The sequence below is a fragment of the Sceloporus undulatus genome, chromosome 5, assembly GCF_019175285.1.
Source record: "Sceloporus undulatus isolate JIND9_A2432 ecotype Alabama chromosome 5, SceUnd_v1.1, whole genome shotgun sequence".
Classification (NCBI taxonomy): Eukaryota; Metazoa; Chordata; class Lepidosauria; order Squamata; family Phrynosomatidae; genus Sceloporus; species Sceloporus undulatus.
The window spans coordinates 164,227,609-164,250,982 of NC_056526.1; the positions used below are offsets into that span (position 1 = coordinate 164,227,609).

Consider the following 23,374-nt stretch of genomic DNA (forward strand, 5'->3'; position numbering starts at 1 on the left):
TCTATCTATCTATCTATCTATCTATCTATCTATCTATCTATCTATCTATCTATTAAAATTAATATATCCTGTACTATAGCACTGGTTCTGAGGCTTCAGATTTTAAACCCACCTACCCACCATGGATTGATCAAATAAACTGTGAAAATAATTTTGCATCAGATGAGGGACCAGTTATTGGTGCTGACATTAGCTAGTCATTAGCTAAAATTAATTTTTTAAAAAAGATTCATAGGAAAAAGCTCATTTCAAACCTATAGGTCTCCTAGAAACAGGTGGTGAGGAATCCTGAAACTGCATGCATGGGCAAGAAAAGAATGCACTAGATATGTTTATCTCACAGGATGACACTGGATTGATTACAAAAATATATTTGGCTGCCCATGCTAAAACAACAACAACAAAATCTGATCAAAAGGGGAGATAGTTGTAAAAGAATTCCTGTTGACATGGATTTCTGTCTCCTTGTGCACATGTGCCTCTTGCAAGGGATGAATCTGTGTCTTTAAGCACCTGTAATCTGACACTGCCGACTACAGATTCTTCTCTTCTCCCATGGGCACCACACATTTAAGCACAGAACCATGGCCTAATGTGTTTTTTTCTCCAGAGCGGCAGCTTCTTCTCTTAAGAGACTGAAGCACAAAAGCATGAGAGAGGGTGACCCACCAGACAAAAGAGCCTTTGAATTCCTAGGAAAAGTAGACTTGGAGAAGGATGGAAGGAATCCAAGTGGCCCTATTATTTCCACTTGCACTAATTAGACATTTTTCTGTCAGCTATTGAGCACTGCTGAGAGGCCAAACTCACTGAATTCATTCCTAAAGTGTTTACAGAAGTTTGCATCTGTTTGTGTCTCTTCAGGAGGAAAATAAGCACTTCAATAGCATTGTGGAAAAAAATTCTAAACCAAGCATCCTATTCTGGAGGGTCTGGCAGCTGCATAATTTAGCTCTCCGTTCAATGCCGAAACCTCTTGTGGCCCTCTCCAAAACCAAAAGGACACAAAATGGAGAAAAGTCAAGACAGGGCAAGAATATCATCTATTTCTCCTTCATCTTAAGAGATGGCAACACACACTGTCACACACCATAAAATGTAGGTTGGTGTCAACTGCTAAAGTTACAAGCCTGCTGCCTTCCCTGCCAGATCCTGCTCTGACAGCACACTGAGAAATTTGACACAAATCTTTCCTAGGCAGCCAAGTCACATTTCTGCCCTTAGCACAGAAACATTCTGCAAAACATGATCCAAAACCTGCAAAACCTGGAGCCCTTTCACACTACACAATTATAGTACTATGCTTCCACTTGAACTGCCATCACCTCATTCTATGGAACCCATTATGAGGTTTTCTTGGCAAGATTTGTTCAAAGGAGATTTGCCATTGCCATCACCATACACCCCTCCAGAAATTGCACTGTTGTCTCCATCTTTCAACAAGCTGTAGTTAATCTTACAATGGAAGTGACTGCAGAATGCCTCTCTAAGGCCTAAACAATTGAAGGAAGGGAAGCACACACACTTGAGATTTACTGTAGCTTAATTTAGTAATCTTAAATCATGGTTTACAATTATGTTGACTAAAGAAGCCTATGGGCATTATCACATGGGAGGAATGTCTCCCATTTTCGAAAGAAAAGAAAGTAGGGCCAATTCGTAAATGAATGCTATTACGTGAATGATTATCAAACGCACAGAAGAACACAGCGCCCATCCCAAAGCCAAAGTAGTGCAAATGCAAAAGAAATTATCATATGATTACATACCCTTCATAGTCTAGAATTACAATTAGCATCCCTACACATGCACAGAATCGGATCGTGACCTTTTTCACTTCCGGCAGGGCTTGCTTCCAGTTCCCATGGTTTTGCATTGTTTCATGTTATTTTTTCATTCATTACTCCTTATTTCGCGTTATTTAGGCAATTAATGTTATTTGTTCATTAATTACCCCTTGTTTCACATTATTAGACAATATTAACATTATTTCACGTTATTACACAATTCACATTATTTGTGCATTCATTACCACCTATTTCACATTATTTAGGCAATTCACCAGTTGAAAGCAACTTTGTACTTGGTTTGAGCATTGGACTATGGCTCTAGAAGGCAGGGATTTAATCCCACTGGGTGACCTGGTGCAGGTCACACTCTCTCAGCCTCCTCAGAAAATGGCAATGGCAAACCCCGTCTGAAGAAACCTACCAGGAAAACCCAAAAAGCGGGGTGGGGGTTCTCCAGATGGTTGCATGTGTGTGAGAAAGACTGTCTGTGCCTTTAAGTCTCCAGCTATGGGGGAAATGGGGAGAGAGAAGGACTCCCTTCCATTTGGGAGAGCTTTGCTGCAGCGAGGTTGTAGGGGGCCTGGGTCCTCTCTGGTTCTAACCTGGTCCATTGGGAGTCCCATTGAAGGCACTGGTGCTGCCTTGCCATGAGTCGGAGGAAGGGAAAAGGGGAGGGGAAGCTGTGCAGGAACCAGAGATGATTAAGGCTACATTCACACTGGAGAAATAACCTAGTTTGGCACCACTTTAACTCTATATGGCTCAAGGCTATGAAATTATGGGAGTTGGAGCTTGTTGTGGACCCAGAGCGATGCCCCTGAGCAGAGGAAAACAGACCCCCATTCCCCAGGCTACCCCAATCCATCCTCTCCCAAAGGAGGAAGAGTGAAGGAAGAAGAACTTTTGGGGGCTAATAAAAAGGGAAGGAGTTTTCTCTCTTTTTGAAGCCCCCCCCCCGGCCCTGGAGGAAGGAAGGACAGCAAAAAGGTCCCTGAGGGGCAGAAGGGGCAGGGCAAGCCCTAAGCCCACCATTTTGGGCAGAGAGAGCTTGCAGGACACCTAATGGAGAACCTCCCCCCCACACACTCTTTTCTGTCAAAAACAGCTGCTTTTCCTTCCAGCTGCCGGGGAAGACCTAGGAGCCCAGGAAGCCAAAATAAAATGGAGAATCATGGGAATTGATGTGGGGGAATACCAGGGCCACAGCAGACATGCATATCCCACCAAACAACATTGAATTGAATGTGAAGTAACCTAGGAATAGGATTTATGAATTCGCTAGTTAACCAAATTTTGGATTGCTGTGGAATTGCATTCGGAGTGCGTTTGGAATGCCAGCGAATGTGTGAGATAACCTATCGTGCAATAATGTGAATACCCATGATTACGTTTGGGATGACACTGGATTATACAGTACTTCCAATTTCCATCGTTTGATAACGACCCCTGTGTGTAGGGAGTAAACTGATATAGTACCATGTCACAGCTCAGTCATGAAACACACTGGGTGACTTAGGGCAAGTCACATGCTCTAAGCCTCAGGCAAAGGCAATGGCAAACCTTTTCTCTACAAACCTTGCCAAAAAAACACCATTATAGGTTTGTTTTAGGGTTGCCATAAGTCAGAAATGACTTGAAGGCACAACAACAACAACAACAACAACAACACTATCCTTAGAAATAGTGGGGGGGATTGTATATATTGTATTTTTTTTAAAGATTGTATGTCGCTTTGATTGTGGTAACAAAAAGCGGGATATAAATTAAAGTTTTATTATTATATTATTTTTATAGAAAAGGATGTATATTTGCCCTGAGGACAGTTAGAAATTCAGATCTCATATACATTTGCTGTCTTATATCTAAATAAAGGACTGTTTCTTTGAGCACATCTATACTGTAGAAATAATGCAGTTGACATCACTTTAAGAGCTGTAGCTCCATCCAACAAAATCCTTGGGTTTGTAGTTTCACAAGGCCTTTAGCCTTCTCTGACAAAGAATGTTCACACATCACAAAACTTTATATCATATAGGATTGTATAGGATGGAGCCATGGTAGGTAAAGTGAAGTCCAACTGCATTATTTCTACAGTGTAGATTCATCCTATGAGGCAGAAGTATGCTGAAAACTGCTAGCTTCAGTGTGGTTTTGTACACAGCTTGAAAAAAAATTACATTTTTGGACTACAAGTCACAGAATCTCCAAGCCAACAAGACCAGTATTATTCCCAGGTTCTGGATTTCAATATAGAATTGCCATGAATGGATTTTTCCAGCCAGAACTTACTGTTTCATTAAACAGACCATGACATTTCCTTGCATATATTTAGACAACAGATAGATTTGTGAGAAAAATCCATCCTATTTCCCTTATCGTTGAAGTTTTTATTTCAATTGGTTTTAATGTATTGGTTCACTGAATCTCACTATTCTTTTGCAAGTTTTACTTTTAAAGGATAGGAAGGGGGAGCCTATTTTCTGACCTCATGCCACACTAGTTTCTTCACAGTCCCTCAGAGATGTCCACAAGGTCATCCTCTCCTTTCTATTTTCTACATAAAAGCGTCTTTTTTCACACCTTTTTGGGCACCCTACATAAAAGCTATTTATCAGTATACATAAAAGCTATTTATCATTATGCATAAATTTGAATAGTTGCATCTGCACCTAATTAGCATAATTTTAAATAAAAACAACCCAAGACCACAATCCTGGGAGGAAGATGCTTCATGTCAAAGGCAAACAATAAAATATAGGAAGGACCAAGCCTAACCAAAAAGCAAAAAAGTACAGAAAAGAAAGAAAAGAGGCATTTTGGACATACCACAAGGGGCTGGCTTTTGCATCCATGTCTAAACAGATAAGAAAGAAATGCATGCTTTGCCTGAACATCTGTTTCCACAGTGCCAAATGTGCACTTGTAATTGAGTTTAGTGGCACAAAAGGAACTTCATTGCTGGGAAGCTGGGTCAGGTGGATATAAAATTAGATTTGTGGAAGATTTCTATACATCAATTATCGGGTGTATGGGGGGGGGGGGGGGGGAATGCAAAGCATCCTTCACTGGAGAGCTTTGGTAAAAAGCTCAGAGTGGAGGGATGTGCTGTTTGCATGGTTTCTCATATTAGTTATCTAACTCATCTGAACATTACCCTTTCACACTGAGATCCTGGCTATGGATATGGCACCAGAGCACCTTGTTTCTGTTGACGGCAGCTACTTCACAAAAGAGTGAAAACACTCTTTTACCAAAACCATCTGTGCTGATTACAAAATGTCCAAATCCAAAATTGCTTGTACACAGTCAGAAAGAGAACAGAGAAACAGAAGATGGCACGGGAATGTTAGGTGAGCAAGCATTAACACTATCCATACATGAGTCTACAGGCCATTGTTTGTTTGCTTGTTCTAAAACTGAAATACAACTAGGAATGGGGTGAGAATTTAATTTCAATGTGCTCTTGATAATAATTTACCAAAAGTTCCAAAATTCTTTATTACAGAGTATGGCAAAAACTTGAGATAAAAATAATTGTGTGGGAAGGTGAAACTGACAGATTTAACAAACTGAGGTCCAAGGCTTTGAATGGTTAATTCTTAAAAATCTTGTGATCCAAGCATCCAAAAGGTTTTTTCCAGGTAATAAAACAACTCCCACTTAATCAAGACACCTATTCCTACTTAACAGATGGTTGGTACTCACAACATAAGCAGTAGCAGTTCCTCACATGAGAGTATGAGACAGGTGATGGTTACAAAGCTAGGAGAGCTCTAAATCTGCTTAGAGTTTTAGTACTTTGCAGATGTGGGAGAAAACTAGATAGAGGGAGAAAACTGTATTGTATGGGCCAGCAGTGTATGAGTTGCATTGGTACAAGATTATTGTAATGGAACCCTCATCTGACTCCTCTGTTACCGCCATGTATTGTCTTGGTCCTACTGTTTGGTGTTTTTCTGTAGTTCTGGTTTTTTGCACTTGCTCCATATATTGCTAGACATATTTGTGTTCTTTTGATTTAAAGAATCAGAATTTGTTAGTCTCACCATCTGCTGAGGAGGATTGATCTGCGGACAGGGGTGAGGAGCTCTGGATGGAAAGAATATTTGAAAATATTTGAAAAATGAGTTTTGAGTGTTGAGAAAACCTGACAATAAGAATCCTGGACTGATGAGAATCAGCAGTTCGAGACTTACTTTGCTCAAAATTCACACTCAGTTATTTTGCATTGATAATTTCTGCATAAAAAAGTATTTCAATGTAGAAATATTAATTTTTGCATAAAAAGTGCTGTTTCTTTCCACAGAAAATGCTGTAATGGGGATTTATTCTGCATAGAATTTTCATGGTTGATGTGCATAAAAACCAGCATTTTCTGGTTTTTATTAATATTCTGCATTGAAATAATATCTTCCAAGCAGGGAACACTGTTTTCTGAGCAAAACAATCACATGGAAATTTTGCATCCCAAACTGCAAATAGCCTTTAAACACTGTGATTTTTGAAGAGTTTCTCACAGTGGGAAGAAAATTGTTGAAATTACATTGAGAAGAAGCTTAGTGAAGAATTACTTCCCATGGCAGCTGAGGGATTGTACTACAATGAATACACTGGAAATATATTAGTTAGCAGACGAGAGTTAGAAAGATAGCCTTTCCAAGCTCTGGCAAGACAACAGGCTCATTGCTGCAGTTACAGTTTTGGTTGTTTTTTTTAGAGGGGGCATTATGCCTCATACTTGTAGCTCCTAGAATCGTGGTGGCAAACCTATGGCACACATGCCAGAGATGGCATGCAAAGCCATTTTCCATGGCACATAGAGAATGGTGAAGAGGAAGAACAGGTGCGTGCCTGTTCCTCCTCCTTCCTGGCTGTCCCAGACCTTTCACTGCCTCCAGAAAGGCAGCTGAAGGCCTGGGAGGGTGGGGGAAAGAAATACTGCCCTGGAAGTCCCCCCCCCCGATGTCACACCCACAGCACCAGCTAACACTCGGTGCTGGAAAACCTATTAGTTTGGGCACTCCATCCCTAAAAGGTTTACCATCACTATCCTAGAATATGTGTGCCCATCTTTGCCCATTTTGTTTTGTTTTCTCTTTCCCCCTAAGCCGAAAACTGCCTTCCTCCGAAACACCTTTTGGGTCATCTGTGGCAAAGTGAACCCTTTCCCCTCCTTGTGTGCTCACACTTGTGGAAATGACACTTTGGAGCATGCTCAGAGAAGGTATTTCTAAGAAGGCAATGAGGATTTGTTTGTCTCCTTTTGATAGCCAATTTTGCATTGGTCCCACTTTAATGTGCTTTTAACCCCTTGTTGTGCTCTGTGTGTGATAACCGATAGCAAATGGGCTTGCTTTTCTGGGGTGCCACAACTTTAACCATTTTTGGGATGGAAGCATATAAGACCTACTTGTGATAAGGCCCTGGGTAACCTTGGGCAAGTCAACCCTCTCAGCCTCAGGCAATGGCAAACCCTTTCTGAGCATATCCTGTGATAAGGTCACCATAAGTCAGAAACAACCTGAAGGTACACAACAACATAATTTATTTGCACAGTTTTTAAATTTCAGTTGAATTAGCCCCTTTGAACACTCCACTCTAAAATGGGAGGCAAAAATAAATGGCTAAATAATATCTATGCATATAAAACGTAATTTTTGAAGACTGTCTAACACAGCCTTTTGAATACACAGGTGACTGATTATCAGAATTGCATCCTAACAGAGTCAGAAAAAAGAATTTATGAAGATTTGTGCTAAATGTTCCTGTAAAAATGCTTCTTTACAAATGTTTACACAAGAGTTCTTTAATGGAAATCAGAAAAAGGATGTACATTTTGTAGTGAAGTGTGATTACTGATTTTCTCAGTACATTTAGTAGAAATGAAACTTGCTCTCTTTGCACAATGGGATTCTGCAGTCAATGCCAGGCTGAACTGTTTAAAAGAATGATGTAAGCAACCTCGGTTGTTTTGCATACTCAACAGAGCAATAGTCTGCAAACAAAGCATAGCTTGTAACAATGCAAGGCTAAGTCAGACTTTCAGACTGGAGACCTAAGTGCTCTTACAGAGACACTCTGAGATCAGTGAAGCTACTCAAGAAGTAAGATGCTGCCCACTGTGAATAAGGACCACAAAATCTGACCTTCCAGAATAATAAACACTTCATTCAAGGATCCCAAAGCACTTTACAAACACTGGTTCATTCCGCTGGAGAGCTTATTCTAAACTTGCCACTTTAGAATAAACTGAGATGAAACATGTTAAAGGTCTCCCTCAAACAATATCGACAAAGGCTCATTCCTCTTTCAGAGGGAATTAAAATAATTCTCTCCTCCCAAATAATATGAAAAGAGAAAACTCAGAGTTTTATTCTTCACCGACAAACTGTAAACTTGATTGCCCCCACAAGTGTAATTCCTCTCTCCCCATGCTCAGTATCGTAAAAGTCTCAAAGAAACTTTTATTGTGTCTTGAAATATTTTATTTATTTATTTTTTAAATAGGAAAGATAGCAAAGGATGGCAAAGTGCCTTTCTAGGCTAATTCTAATAATATGGGTCAAAATGTCAATCAATCTACAATTAAATAGAAAACAAAAAAATGCATTCCTTTTCTAACACAGTACAAAAAGCACAAGAATATAAATTACCAGTGAAAAATGAAATAATACTTCAAAGCAAATGTGGAAAAGAACACGGTATTTACAGAGTACTTTTTACAGAATGATGGAACACTGGAGGTGATGGTAACCCCACAGATTTAGGGTGTGTTGATGAATAGTTTCAAACTAGCATGAGGCAGGATTGTATTTGTTGGGCCCTATAGTCTGTGACCCCATGATATGCTTTGTTTCATTGGGGCAGCTGCCGTTATCAACAGATGTTTCGGCAATAAATAATTGGTATCATCTCAGAAAAAGCCCATCTACCTGGGGTGAGAGCATAATGCATACAAACACTGCTCCACTATTACAGTCACATTAATCTCCCATCTATCCAGGTTTCTTGGGGAGTTTACTGCAGGTGTTTATCCTGGGAGAGAAGCAGACAAATGCTCTCAAGTCTGAGGTCTTTGTGGGTCTTGTCAAAGGGGTCAGCCTCTGCCATAAATTTCTGTCTGAGGCCACACACCAAAAAGGAAAGGGAAAGAAAAAGGGGGAGGAGGAAGAAAATAACCAAAACAAATTCAGAATCACGTTTAAAAACAACAACAACCACACCACCATTTAGCAGTGGGAATTTGTAAGACTGCACCAAAATCCTCCCACGTGGTCAAGGCATGTCTGGTATCCTCTGCAGCCTGGAAGGATTGCCAAAATTGTCCCCAATACCCCAAATGGAGAGAAGAATCTACTTCTGCTTTTGAAAAATAGTTTTCTTTACAAAAAAATGTTAAAGAGTGCACAAGGGCTGTGTGACTTTTTTAAAAGTGTCACTCCCGGGGCCCTTGCACTACACAATTCTAGGACTATCATTCCATTTTTACTGCCATGGCACCATCATATAGAATCCTGGGATTTGCAGTTTAGGGAGAGACATTTAGAATTTTCATGGAGAGATTTAGTACCTCATCAAGGTCTGTGAGGTCTAGTGCCAAGATTCCAAAGGATGTTGCCATGGCAGTTAAATTAGAACATAGTGCTATAACTATATAGTGTGATAGGGTACCTGGAGACTTTCCAGAGAGAGTAATAGCTACAAAAACAGTCTGCCTACCCTTGATTCAGGTCCTGACCCAGCATCAGTGCTCAATAATACAGAACAAGCACATAACAGAAATCACTAGTATGACACCCAACACTATCACTCCAAGGAAGCTGTGTTGGTGCTAAACTAATGTCTGGGGTCAATAATGGACTGGATGAGGGCAAACCAAATTGAAGGTAAATACTGACAAGATATGGATGGGAAGGGTATTTGATCCGATTTAGAGCCAATTCAAGCTCTCATTAGACAAAACAAAACAAAACCAAAGCAAAAATCAAAAACACTCCCTCTCTCCCCCCTTCTTTTGCATGCTCCAAAAGGAGCTTGTAAGTGACTGAATTTCTCAAAGGAGTTCCCTTGGGCAGGAGTTTTGTGCATGTATTAGAAAGCACATGGTATTCTCAGTCAGGATTCTCATCTTGCAACATGTGAACCAAATCAAGTCACTAATATTTTCTATATCCAGAACACGAGGCACTTACAGCGCTGGAATCATTGCCCAAATGCTTCAGAAGCACGGAGGTGGGATAGCCAGTCGCTCTTCTGAATGTCACTGAAGCGCGTCCCGCTCTTTTCTCAGCGACAAATCGTTTGCGGAACAGCCATTTCTGGAATAACAGGAACTTCCATTATTACAAAAATGGCTGCTCTGCAAACGATTTCTTGACGGGAGAAGAACAGGATCCTTCAATGACACTTCAGAAGTGTGACCAGCTACCCCCACCTCTGTGCTTCTGAAGCATTTGGGCAATGATTCTAGCGATAAGTGCCTCATGTGATAATCTCCTAAGAATTTGGCCACCGATGTAAATGGAAACTGAATAAGTGGTCACCTGTGTAAGAGACACTAAAGGTAAAGGTAGTCCCTTGACATGAATACCTAGTTCTAACTGACTGTAGGGAGTGCTGCTCATTTCTGTTACTAAATCAAAGAGTCAGCATTGTTTGAAGATGGCTCTGGTAGTCATGACTGCACGGAACTCTGTTACCTTCCCATCAAAGTGGTACCTATTTATCTACTTGCATTTGCATGCTTTTGAACTGCTAGGTTGGCAGAAGCTGGGACGAGTGATGGGATTGTCAGAACTGGCATATTAACCACTAAGCCACCACATCCCCTACCAATAGAGACACTACCATCTGTTAAAACACGATGCATCTCAGTGTTAAATGTGGCAAATACAGGTTTCAAGGGCAGACACCTTATGCTTCATACCAGTAAGTCATGCAGCCTTGCAGTGATCATATCTTGCAGGTTTATTTTGTCTTCGAGGCCTATGGCTTGTTTGTATTGCCACCTTTCTGGCACGAAGGGCCATTTCATTTCCTTTGCCTCTTTGATGAGAGTCTTCAAGTCATCAGGGAGCAAAGCTGAAAAGGTCAAAGAGCAGGTAAGTGATTCAGCCACCAAGGTAACAAGGTGACAGCTAACTTGCTGAAAGCATTCCCTTCTCCATTTTGCTGTTATGCATCTACAAGTTATCACTTCTTACAGCAATAGACTTACAATGAAAGGTTGCCTATCACTGAGTGACCTTCAGTGATCTACCCTGAAGGTAAACTGGAGCTGTCTGCCATGAAGTGGAGGAATGTTGGGAAGTAAAGGAAAGGGATTGCTTTGCAGGTACAAGTGAAAAACAGGAGAGAGAGAAAAGGACAGAACAAGAATCGTAGAGTTGGAAGAGAACACAAGGGCCATCTAGTCCAACCCCCTTCTTCCATGCAGGAAATCTCAATCAAAGCATCCCTGACAGATGGCCATCCAGCCTCTGCTTAAAGACCTCCAAGGAAGGAGACTCCACTACACTCTGAGGAAGAAGTGTGTCCCACTGTCGAACAGCCCTTACTGTCAGGAAGTTCCTCCTAATGTTGAGGTGGAATCTCTTTTCCTGTAGCTTGCATCCATTGTTCCGGGTCCTGTTCTCTGGAGCAGCAGAAAACAAGCTTGCTCCCTCCTCAATATGACATCCCTTCAAATATTTAAAAAGGGCTATCATATCACCTCTTAACCTTCTCTTCTCCAGACTAAATATCCCCAGCTCCCTGAGTCTTTCCTCATAGGGCATTGTTTCCAGACCCTTCACCATTTTAGTTGCTCTCCTTTGGACACGCTCCAATTCTATGGCTTAAACAGAGCTTGGATTATTTCCACCCATACTAAATATAGGCTGGCGATGCTGGGAACTACAGTTCAAAAAGTAATATGCTCAGGCTTTTGCTTTGGAGGTGTTAGTTTAACAGCCTGATAGCTGGATTTTTTGTTCCAAAAGTATTACAGGCACAGAAACCTTCCTATTGATTACACCTACACATTAATCTAAGAATTCTGGGCAACATTTTAAGGATGGCAGCAGACTTCCACTTGTGCTGAAGGAAGAGATGGGATGGGAGCTCTTCTGTTTCTTCCCTTCCTCTACAGTTCCCATCCCATCCCTTCTTTTGTGTCTGCTAAAAAAACTGTCATGAGTTCAGGTGACCCCCCTGGAACAGTGCTGAATAATCAAATCAGTGAATGTTAAACCTGTGAATGTGGAGGGCTGACTGTGTGTGTGTATATATATATATATAGTATATACTGTGTATAACTTTAAATATCAGGTGTAAGGATTAAATATCCTAAAGGCACCAGATGTTTTAGAAGCTAAGCAGGGTCAGCCCTGGTTAGTATTGGATGGGTGACTGCCAATGAATACCATGTTCTGCAGGCTATATGAAAAGAAACTGGCAAAACCATCTCTGAATATTACTTGTCTAAAAAATACCTATGAAATTAATGAGGTCACTGTGAGTTGATACACACACTAGGGAGAAAGCCATTGCCTTTATATGCATCAGGGAATAATGAGTTTGTCTACCATGTTTCATCCTCTCCCCAGATGCTTTCTCATCTTACAAACTGCAAGGAAAGAAAGAGATAGCTAAGAGGATGTGCAAGATAATTCATTTTCAACAATGTACAATTACAGCAAGAATATTTCTGAACTTTTGCTATCACTTCAGATGTTGATGAGAACTCCAGGAACCAAGGGTTTATGTGTCATTCCTCCTGAAAAATAAGTCAGGAAGATTTTTTTTAAAGACATAGCTCAGACCCAGAAACGCAAGGTCCAGTCTTAATAGAATTTGCTACAGAATGATGCAGAGCTTTTGCTTCAATAAACTATAATTTTAAACTGTTCTTAATGAATAGGATTTAAAAAAAAAACTTCAACCTTTACAAGAGCTCATATTAGTAGGAAAAGCTTAGAAATGTCAAGAAATGAGGGAAGGCTGAGGAAAGAGCAAAGGATGGGAAAAGAAACTGGAAGGTACATCCAAAGTGAAATCCTTTGTTTGTTTAATTTGAATCCCGCTATGCCACCAAATGATGCTTAAGGGAACTGAAAGCAGGAGATGGATTTAGCTCCTAAGTAGCCCTGGGATTTAGAAATTGGGAAGTTCATCCTGAGATAGATTCAATACTGCTGATATATGTTCAGCACTCAGGATAGCTCTTTAATGCTTCAAATGAAAACCTGGAGTGGATTCACTGCCCCTCAAGACAGAAGGCACTAGCCCTCAAAGCTCCTCGCTTCCTATTTCCAATTTTCATCTCCATTCTGATTAGTGAATAGTCTATCCTGGAGAGTAATGGGCTTGAATGCAGTTCAGACAATTCCCTTGGTTTAAATTATTGCCATCAAGGATATTGTACTGTTGATGTAGGTGATCACTGCCACTGCAAGCTTTTAAAAAGCAACTGCCAGAGAAAACACATCTACATATTTAAGTCACCTGTAATGGAATAATCCAGTACAATAATTTTTCTCTCTTTATCTTGCCCACCCACCTACCTGGTTATACCTATAAAAGGCCTATTGATATCAATGCAAATTAAATTAGTTTTATTAATTTCAATGATTCCTATAAATACACTGTAAAAAAAGTTTGACTCCAACCCACTGTGACATTACTGTTGTTTGTTTCTTTCAAGGATGATATATTTTTTCTCTTGTCTTAGTCCAGGACTGCAGAGCTAAAGGAAACTGAGCTGCTGATGTTTTACTTCCTAAAGAAGTTTACCTGAAGGACCATGTCTAATGTAGTGATTATAAGGGCACTGATGCACCTTATCTGGAACTAAACTGATTATTTATCATGCTCTGCAGCACTTAATAGGAGGAATACTAGTAGCAGCAGAAGAATGAAGTACCTGATTAGTAGTTCAATAGCCCATTCTAAAGATAATAAAGCTGAAAGGAATTTGTGATGAGGAAACAAAAGTGCCTTTTGTGGGATGAAATGAAAGGAACCCCAAAGAAGACAAGCACATCTTCCCCAAAGGCAAAGCACTACAGATAGCTACAGTCATAGCCAAAGGAAAGAGAAAACTGTAATAAACAGAAAAGCTGTAAAAACCAGAATAAGATAGATTTAAATTTTTTCCAAATTCTGCACAAAGGAACTGGTACTAGTGAAACTAAGATGGGAAAGAACACATTTTATCTAATACTACTACTACTACTAATAATAATTTGTATCCCACCCCTCTGAGAACAATCGGGGCAGCTAACAAAGTTAAAAATACAGCACATATAATATCTCTGGTACCCTCCCCTCCTTAAAAAAGTATTAAATCCAATACAGAATTAAAAACAAACAAACGAACAAACAAAAAACATACAAGTTAAAAACTGACTAGAAGCAAACAATCAATGGGAGCAGCAGTATCTTATTCCCAGACATTTTTCTGAGGCCGGGTTCTCTATTCTCTATCTCAGAAAGAAATGTTTAATTTGTGTATCATGGCTTTCGTCTTTTAACAAACCAACAAAATTCAGATAAATCTATTTAATATGTAATATCTTGCTTAATAAAGACCTAGGTTGCATGGCAGTAAGAAGACAAAAGAACATACTACTGGTAAAAACAAATTCAGCACTGACAACCTAATAGGTATCTAATTTACAGCCTCAGAGCTTTTGGCCATATAAGATTATGTATTGACTAAATTTGGAAAGCTTCTTACAGAATAGTAAAACTGAACTTCTCTGCATACATATCTTCATACATACATATTTAACTGAGCAGGGCTTACGTCTCTGTGTTGCTATTAACATACAGTCTGAGTCACCCTTATCTGAAATGCTTGGGACCAGAAATGTTTGGGATATCAGATTTTTTTGTCTTTGGGAAAATTTGCACATGTTGTTGTTGTTGTTGTTGTTGTTATGTCTTCAAGTAATTTCTGATTTATGGCGACCCCAAGGGATTTTGCTAACAAGATTTATTTAGAAGAGGTTTGCCACTGCCTTCCCCTGAGGCTGAGAGCATGTGACTTGCCCAAGGTCATCCAGTGGGTTTGATGCTGAGCTGGGAATTGAACCCTGGTCTCCAGAGAAGTATGCCAACACTCAAAGTACTACACCATACTAGCTGTCATAATGAGATATCTTAGAGATGGGACCCAAATTTATGTCCATTTATCCATTTATGTTTCATCTACATCTTATATGTATAGCTTGAAGGTAATTTTATAAACAATATTTTAAATAATTTTGTGTATGAAATAAAGTTGTGTACACTGAACCATCAGAAAGCAAAGGTGTCACTATCTCAGCCATACACATGGACAATTTTGGATTTTGGAGTAGTTTGGAGTTTGGAATTCTGAGCAAAGAAGACTAAACCTGTTTTGGGGTACATTTATCTCAGGGTGGGCAAAGTGAAGGCATCTAAATGTTGTAGAAAATAGTTTCCATCAGTTCTAGTCAGTATAGTCCATGGTAACAAGTGCTAGGAATTGCATTCCAACAACATCTGAAGGGCCACTCTTTCCTTACTTCATCTACTCCTAGAAGAACTCAGCTATTTTAATCTTCCATAGGAGGAAAAACCCAGCTTTGTGGTACCTTAAGGACTAATGACTGGATAATGGCATGGGTTATTATAGGTTTAGAGCCTACTTGACCACATGCTATAATACAGTTATTTCTCTACATAAATAAATGGTATTTTTTTCACACAAACTCAGAAATAAAATTCACAAATCATATGGTGTTGCCAGCATTTGCATGCCTTTGTTCAGAATCTGAAATGCTGATGAATTTTCCTTTAACAAGCACTCTCCACCAGCTGATTTTTCATAACCACTTTTCTAGGTGATGACAACTTTCAAAGATGGAGAATACAAATGAATACCTTGTGTTTGGAGAAACTGTCAAACACCATAGTGATGGGGGCAGACTTCCAGTGAAAGGAAAGCAAATAACAGCCTGCATTCAGAAGTTGCATTATTTTTTCCCCTTTTTATAATTGAAATGTATGTGCATCACCAAACTTTGGGAGCATTGTTTCTCTCAAACGAAAACCGCTCCTTACTGCCTCATGTTTACTGAAGCTTAAAATGTGAACTGACAGCAGTTTGCTGGTACAAAGTAGGCTTCCTTCCCTGCCTGCCTTCTCACTCACATCCCATTCATGTCCTAGAAATCCAGTAATCTTTTGACATTTATCTGCTAGTAGATGGAAAAATAGGGCAGGGTGTGGATAGTAGGCCAGTTGGCTGTCTTATACCCACTACTTTTCACTGGGATCTCACCTCCGTACTGTTGATGCTCGCTCTTATTTCCCTTAGGCAGGTCCAACTCTTGTGACAGCTGGTCTAACATCTGCTTGCATTCCTGCAACAGACTGGTCACTCTTTTTTGATTATTCATTATTCTTGCTCCCACTCTGCTGTGAATCTGATGGAAAAGAGAGGAACCTCTGGATGTACGGTGATGAGTTACCTAGGAGAAGACACAAAGCCCAAATGAAAAGGATCTCTTCCAGGCTGAGATACCTTGTAAACAAAAGAAAAGGGAAGATGATTAACTAAAGAATCATCAATTATACGCAAGGCTTAAGCAGAAAAGAATAGGAGAAGGACATGACAGGCTCAGAAGACTTTATTAGAGAAGGGTGTGAAATTACACCAGGGTCCTGGGTCACAAACTGTGCAAGACAAACAACTCCGAGTGACTGGAGCATGAAGCCAAAGTCTGCTCCTCAATACAACTGTGAAGGCCAAAACAGTGATATGGCCAGCTAGTCTGTGTGTGTGCACATGCACAAAATCACTTTGTAGGCATGTGACCTCATGCAGTCAACTGCTTTAAGTCAGACCTTCATCTCAGAAAGACCTTTTAACCCTGCACTGCAGCAAAGCACCATGGTTTTAGGAACACTTGCTGGGTAATATCACATATTTTTCCTAGAAATAGTAGGAATCATGGTGAGAACAAGCACTGATATTATTACATGCACAACACAGTGGATAGAAAGCTGTCTGAATTTTAACTATCATAGTGATGTGGAATTATATGGTATTGATTGTATGGGAATGCAGTGGGTTCCTATTCACCTCCAAGTCCAATTTGGGATCTTGATGTTTAGGGGCCATTCAGGCTACCTTTTGCACCGAATTGTAACCCGAATTAAAAGTGGGAAGTTCCCACTGACACTGGTTTTTACACACCCAGATCAGGGTTTTGCACACCAGATCAAGGGCAAATTCCCCTTAGAGCGGATTTTCCGAAAGTGGATTATTTCCTGTTTCTTTTTGGAAAACCCATTTCTTCTCTGCTGCCGGAAAATGTGAACTTGGCCCCGGTCATGATCGGATCAAGTTCAGGGGAGGGATTTAGGTCAGAGGGTGGGCAGTGGGCGGAACATGCCTCCCCTCTCGCACTGGCTTTTTGCAAGTGGCTTTCTCTCTCTCTTTTTAATCATTTTTATTTTTGACAGATTATGCTAATGCTTGTGCTACAGTTTGATACATATTGATAGAATGTGTATGCTTGTGCTACATTTCCCTTTCGTTTGCTTGCTGCCGGCACGGCATTCACTTTGCAAGTGGCATTTTTAAAAAAAAATATTTGTGTGTGTGTGACAGAATATGCAAATGCTTGTGCTACATATGTTTCCCTGCAATTTGATACAATGTGTGAATGCTTGTGCTACATATGTGTGGGAAACAGAGGGAAAGCAGAGAATGCAAAGGGGAGGGAATCTGAAACGACCCGAAGGCACACAACACATGCAAATACGCACATAAGTTGACAGAATATGCGAACGCTGTCGCCAAGTTTTTTTTTAAAGGAGGGGGAAAACACCCATTCTGTTGGCCAATGGTTGTAGGACACGTCATCTTTGATGAAAGTGGAAGTGAATTTGATTGACAACAAAGGAAGCTCCATTTTAAAGTGCTACTGCAAATGTAAACTTCAGCAGGGCAAATTGCATCAATCAAGGTAAAGGGTAGAGGGAACTTTTTTCCGGGCAGATTCGGTACCAGCTCAGCGAACTCAACCCAGTTCTACCCAGAGCAAATTCCCCAGTGAGAATGGGGCCTTACTTTCAAAGCTCTAAACAACCTGGGACCCAAATACCTGAAGAAGAACCTCTCCCTAAACCAGTTTGTCAGTTCTCTGAGAGCTTCAAGGAACATCTCTTCTCCAATTGCAATTATTAGGATACATTATTATTATTATTATTATTATTATTATTATTATTATTATTATTGGAAATTAGGGAAAGAAACTTTTCTATGACTGTGGAATTTCACTCACAAAAGACATATAACTGGTGCAATAATTTAACATCTTTTTGACACCTGGCAAAGCTTCTTTATAGTATAAGTTCAAGGGTTTTTAGTGAGGCTACCTTGGTTAGTTACCTATCCATCTTTCTTCTGAGTCTAAACCTGCACATATGGTATTTCTTCTGAGCCTAAACCTGTACCTATGATATTTTCTATGTACAAGTTGAATAAGAAGGGTGATAGAATGCAGCATTGCCTAACCCCTTTGCCACCTGCAAACTATTCTGTTTCTCTGTGTTCTGTTTTGACAATATCCTCCATCTAAGGGTATTAAAAGAACTGGCAAATGTGATATCGGAGCGATTGGCAATAATCTTTGAAAACTCCTGGAAAACAGGAGAGATCCCAGCAGACTGGCAGAGGGCAAACGTTGTCCCCATCTTCAAAAAGGGGAAAAAAGAGGATCCCAACAATTATCGTCCAGTTAGTCTGACATCAATACCAGGAAAGCTTCTGGAGCAGATAATTAAACAAAGAGTCTGGCCGGTTACAAACCGGCATTTGGGACGTCCAGAGGACGTCCCATTTAAAAAAAGGGGCGTCTCTTCTAGACGCCCCTGGGCCTAATGCGGACTCCGTCCGTACAAGATGGCGCTGGCCCTTCTACATGGCCGGCGCCATCTTTGCGTATCGGATGCTGAGCGTCCGTACGCGTCGCGTCCTTTGTGACGTAGCAAGTGCGCCCCTGGCACCTCGCTACATCGCAAACACGACTCTAAAAGAAGCTCCATTTTGGAGCTTCTTTTTCGGTCCGCACGGGAGCCACGCCGTGTGGAGGCTCCAGCTCCCCTGTGGACTAACCGGCGGCAATTCCATAATCACAAAAACTCAACATGGGTTTCAGAGAAACAAGTCATGCCAGACAAATCTAATCTCTTTCTTTGATAAAATTACCAGCTTGGTAGATGAAGGGAATGCTGTGGATGTAGTGTATCTTGATTTCAGTAAGGCCTTTGACAAGGTTTCCCATGACATTCTTGCAAAGAAGCTTGTAAAATGTGGACTAGACAAGGTAACTGTTACATGGATTTGTAACTGGTTGACCGGCCGAACCCAAAGGGTGCTCAACAATGGCTCCTTTTCATCCTGGAGAGAAGTGACCAGTGGGGTCTCACAGGGCTCTGTCCTGGGCCCAGTGCTATTCAACATCTTTATCAATGACCTGGATGACAGAATTGGGAGAATACTTATCAAATTTGCAGATGACACCAAATTAGGAGGAATAGCTAATACCCCAGAGGACAGGATCAAGATCCAAAATGACCTGAATAGACTAGAAAGCTGGACCAAAGCTAACAAAATGAAATTCAGCACAGAGAAATGTAAGGTATTGCACTTAGGGCGGAAAAATAAAATGCACAGATATAGGATGGGTGACACCTGGCTGAATGAAACTACGTGTGAAAGGGATCGAGGAGTCCAAGTAGACCACAAGTTGAACATGAGTGAACAGTGTGATGCGGCAGCTAAAAAGGCCAATGCTATTTTAGGCTGCATCAATAAAAGTATAGTGTCTAGATCAAGAGAAGTAATAGTGCCACTGTATTCTGCTTTGGTCAGGCCCCACCTAGAATATGGTGTCCAGTTCTGGGTGCCACAATTCAGAAAGGACATTGAGAAACTGGAGCGTGTCCAAAGGAGGGCGACAAAAATGGTGAAGGGTCTGGAAACCATGCCCTATGAGGAACGACTTAGGGAGCTGGGGATGTTTAGCCTGGAGAAAAGAAGGTTAAGAGGTGATATGATAGCCCTTTTTAAATATTTGAAAGGATGTCATGTTGAAGAGGGAGCAAGCTTGTTTTCTGCTGCTCCAGAGAACAGGACCCGGAACAATGGATGCAAGCTACAGGAAAAGAGATTCCACCTGAACATTAGGAGGAACTTCCTGACAGTAAGGGCTGTTCGACAGTGGAATGCACTCCCTCGGAGGGTGATAGAGTCTCCTTCCTTGGAGGTCTTTAAACAGAGGCTGGATGGCCATCTGTCAGGGATGCTTTGATTTGGATTTCCTGCATGGCAGGGGGTTGGACTGGATGGCCCTTGTGGTCTCTTCCAACTCTACGATTCTATGATTCTTGTCCCAAATACAGATTTCTCACTAGGACTGTGAAATATAGTGGCACTCCTATGTCATCCATAATTTTTCATGATCTATGCATCCAAAGGGTTTGCTATAGTCTATGAAGCACATGCTATGAAGCACATGTTAAGCAGCCAAGAGCTGGATAATTGGTCTACACAAATCACCACATGATGTATCAGCATATCCCAATTTAAATTTTGCTTACCCTGGAACTATCATGTCTCCATGACATGTAATGATGTGTATGTGAATCACTCTTCCATATACAATCTTCTTGCATAAACAACAGCTGTAGATAATATGTAAAGTGCTAATCAATCTGTATCAACTTGCACATCCAGAAGTAAGATGTAAATTGAGTTGGAGTGATTAGCAAGTAAAAAAGAGAAGCTACAAGAAAGGGGACTGAAGCTGTAATTTTACAGAGCTTTCCTGTGTGTGTGTGTGTGTGTGTGTGTGTGTGTGTGCAAGCAATAGAACATCACATCTTCATTCTTATAATTTTATAAGAAACAAATAAAATTTTGCATTCAATGAAATGGTCTCTTGAAAGCACAAACGCCTATACCATAGTACCTTTGTTAGCCTTTAATGTGCCACAGGGCTAGGGTTGTGTGTTTCTTTTTTTAAATTGTTTTGACAGATTAACAACACAGGTGCCCTTCTAGCAATACTTAGTTTTATCTTCTTAGAATATGGATTTGAAATTCTGAAAAACCAATTAAAATCCTTAAGCCCTTTCTCTCTCAAGGAAAAAAGAATCCTAATTTTGATTTTCTGTCTATGCTACAATTCCAGAGAGACCAATGAAGAGGAAACAAAGACCTGATGAGTTCCACGTGGAGGCTGCATTTATGGATTAATCCCAACAGGGAACAAATAAACCTCATCCCAGGAGTGTTCAGTGGGGACTTAGCACAGTGAATTGAAAAAGCAATCGTTATTTATGGCTGGTGCTGTTTTGACTTTCAAATAAACATTTTAATTATTTTAAGTGCAACACTGAACCTTCCCATTTCTCTGGGTGAATCTTTGTGGTAGTCCTAGAATGAATGCAGTGGTAATTATACAAATCTTTTTGTCATGTTAGAAGTCATTTGCAAAACCTCGTAGAGAATGAATGATGTTTAAACTACCTGGGGACCTGGCAGCAGCAGGAAGCCCAAAGCTCATTACAAACATTATTTCCTTTTTCAGAGGTGAGGTGGAGGCCCTTTCCTATTAGTATCTAAGTAGAAGATCTATGAAAAAAAGTTTCAGTTCCACAAGCATTATATTGGCCCAAATCCTATTTTAGTCCTGACTAGAGTAGACCCATTAGAACAAAGCAATTTATTTAGATGTAAACAATTGACTAAATGGGTCTACTGTAGTTAGGACTCACTAACAGGTTGCCAGCCTTTATAATATAGTGCGTCCTTAGGGTTTGTTTCCAGGACCCTAGTGGATACCTAAATCCATGAATGCTCAAGTTCCATTATATACAATAGCATAGTAAAATGGTGTCCCTTATATAGAATGGCAAAATCAAGATTTGCATTTAGGAATTTTTTTGTGGAGGATATTTTCAAGTTGTGGATGAGTGAATTCCTTAATGCAGAATCCATGGATATGGAGCACCTGTACCTAGGAACAGTAGACTGCCATGAGCAGATTCCTAGTTCTACCATCAGCTCTTCATTTTTACTGTACCAGTGAGTTTGAGACAAGGGCACAGCATTGCTCATGGTGATGTTAAGAAGGAATCCTTGTTAGTCTCACAGACAGAGAAAACTTCTCATAAGCAATTGTTGACTGGTGTGTCAACATGTAGGTAAATCCAATTGTTCAATGGGTCTACACTAATCAAGAATAACTATAAGATTTAGGCCATCTGGTAATTAGTTAATCAAATGAATGGATAAAATGAAAGATGGGAGCAGAATTTGAAATGATAAACAGATTTATACACTGAATGTACTGGCAAATACAGATCTCCCACCCTCAATCCAGCACTTTGAGGTATGTGCTTGTTAAAACCACTTTGAACCCATGTCATTACTCTACACTGCATTTTGCATCTACTCCTCTTAAAGAACTAGATTTTGCTCCCTTTGGAACTGAACTGGAAGAATCCTGTGACCTTGCAAAAGGGTGCGGAATGGAGCACTAAACACATGGCCTTTTGAAAAGGTCTGTTTTAAAATTTAACTTTCAAGTTAATGAGGCTTCCTTTCTTATCAAAATCAGCTACACTGTATTTTATACATACTATCTTACAACTCTAATTAGAAATTTAGTTTAAAACTGAGATTCTAGCTACATAAAGTAATGGAAGCTACCAATTTATTAGTATGGGTCTGAATGGTATTAACAGGATTAACGTCATTGACTCTATCCATTTATACCTGCTGAGCAATTTTTTTTAAACCTTGAAGAATTTTCTCAAATAAATCGTTAGAAACTCTTTGAGTTCCATGCTAAGAGTAACATCCCATGCAGAAAGCAAAATCCTTTCCCTAAAATAGTCTACTAGTTTTATTTTTACGTCTGGTCATGTTATAGACAGCAAGAAATTGGTAGAATATGTTATACATAATGAGATAATTAAGCACAGTTTTTGCTTGAGGCTCTTTTTCTATCTTACTGTTTTGGTGAAAAGATTCAATAATTTCTTTTTGTGCAGCTAGGTATGATACAGCCTGTATTAAAATAAGGAAAACCTAGAGCCGAGGAGAAAAAAACCTCTCCTAAGGCTAGCTTCCTTGTTAATATGCACCAACATGAAAGGGTTTCTCTATACAACTATTCTGTGTGTGTGTGTGTGTGTGTGTGTGTGTGCATGAGCGCACACACGTTTGTGTGTGTCTGTGTAAATTGCAAGGGGCTCATTGGCATAAATCTCGGCTGCGACCTCTGAGGTAAACGGGATTTACATTACTTTCTGACAAGAATTAAATGAAGGCCTTGTGGATACATGAACAGCCTTCTAGACTGCAACAGATGGGCATGAATGTGCTCCCTAGGCAAACTATCAGTGACATCTGTGTCCTCCAAATTCTGGTGGTCTCAGCCAATTAACAGGCAAAATGGGGAAAAGGGAGAGGGGGGGCAAAGAGGGCCAGTCCCTGCACAGTTTACCCCCCACCCCTTTCCCGTAGCCAAAAGCCAAAGCAGAAGTGCTTGTGT

The 23,374-nt window shown here is 40.3% G+C and overlaps 1 protein-coding gene across 1 annotated transcript in view; it reads right to left on the reverse strand.

Annotated features, from left to right (window-relative positions):
• The window catches only part of ALPK1 (alpha kinase 1), a 73,148-nt gene that overhangs the window by 26,811 nt on the left and 22,963 nt on the right, over positions 1–23,374 (reverse strand). The window contains exons 2-3 of the mRNA XM_042467407.1: positions 16,081–16,270; positions 10,717–10,871 (exon numbers count right to left, since the gene is read on the reverse strand). Of these exons, the coding sequence (XP_042323341.1) occupies positions 10,717–10,871; positions 16,081–16,198 (273 nt within the window). The 5' untranslated portion in view covers positions 16,199–16,270. The remainder of the gene's footprint in view (positions 1–10,716; positions 10,872–16,080; positions 16,271–23,374) is intronic.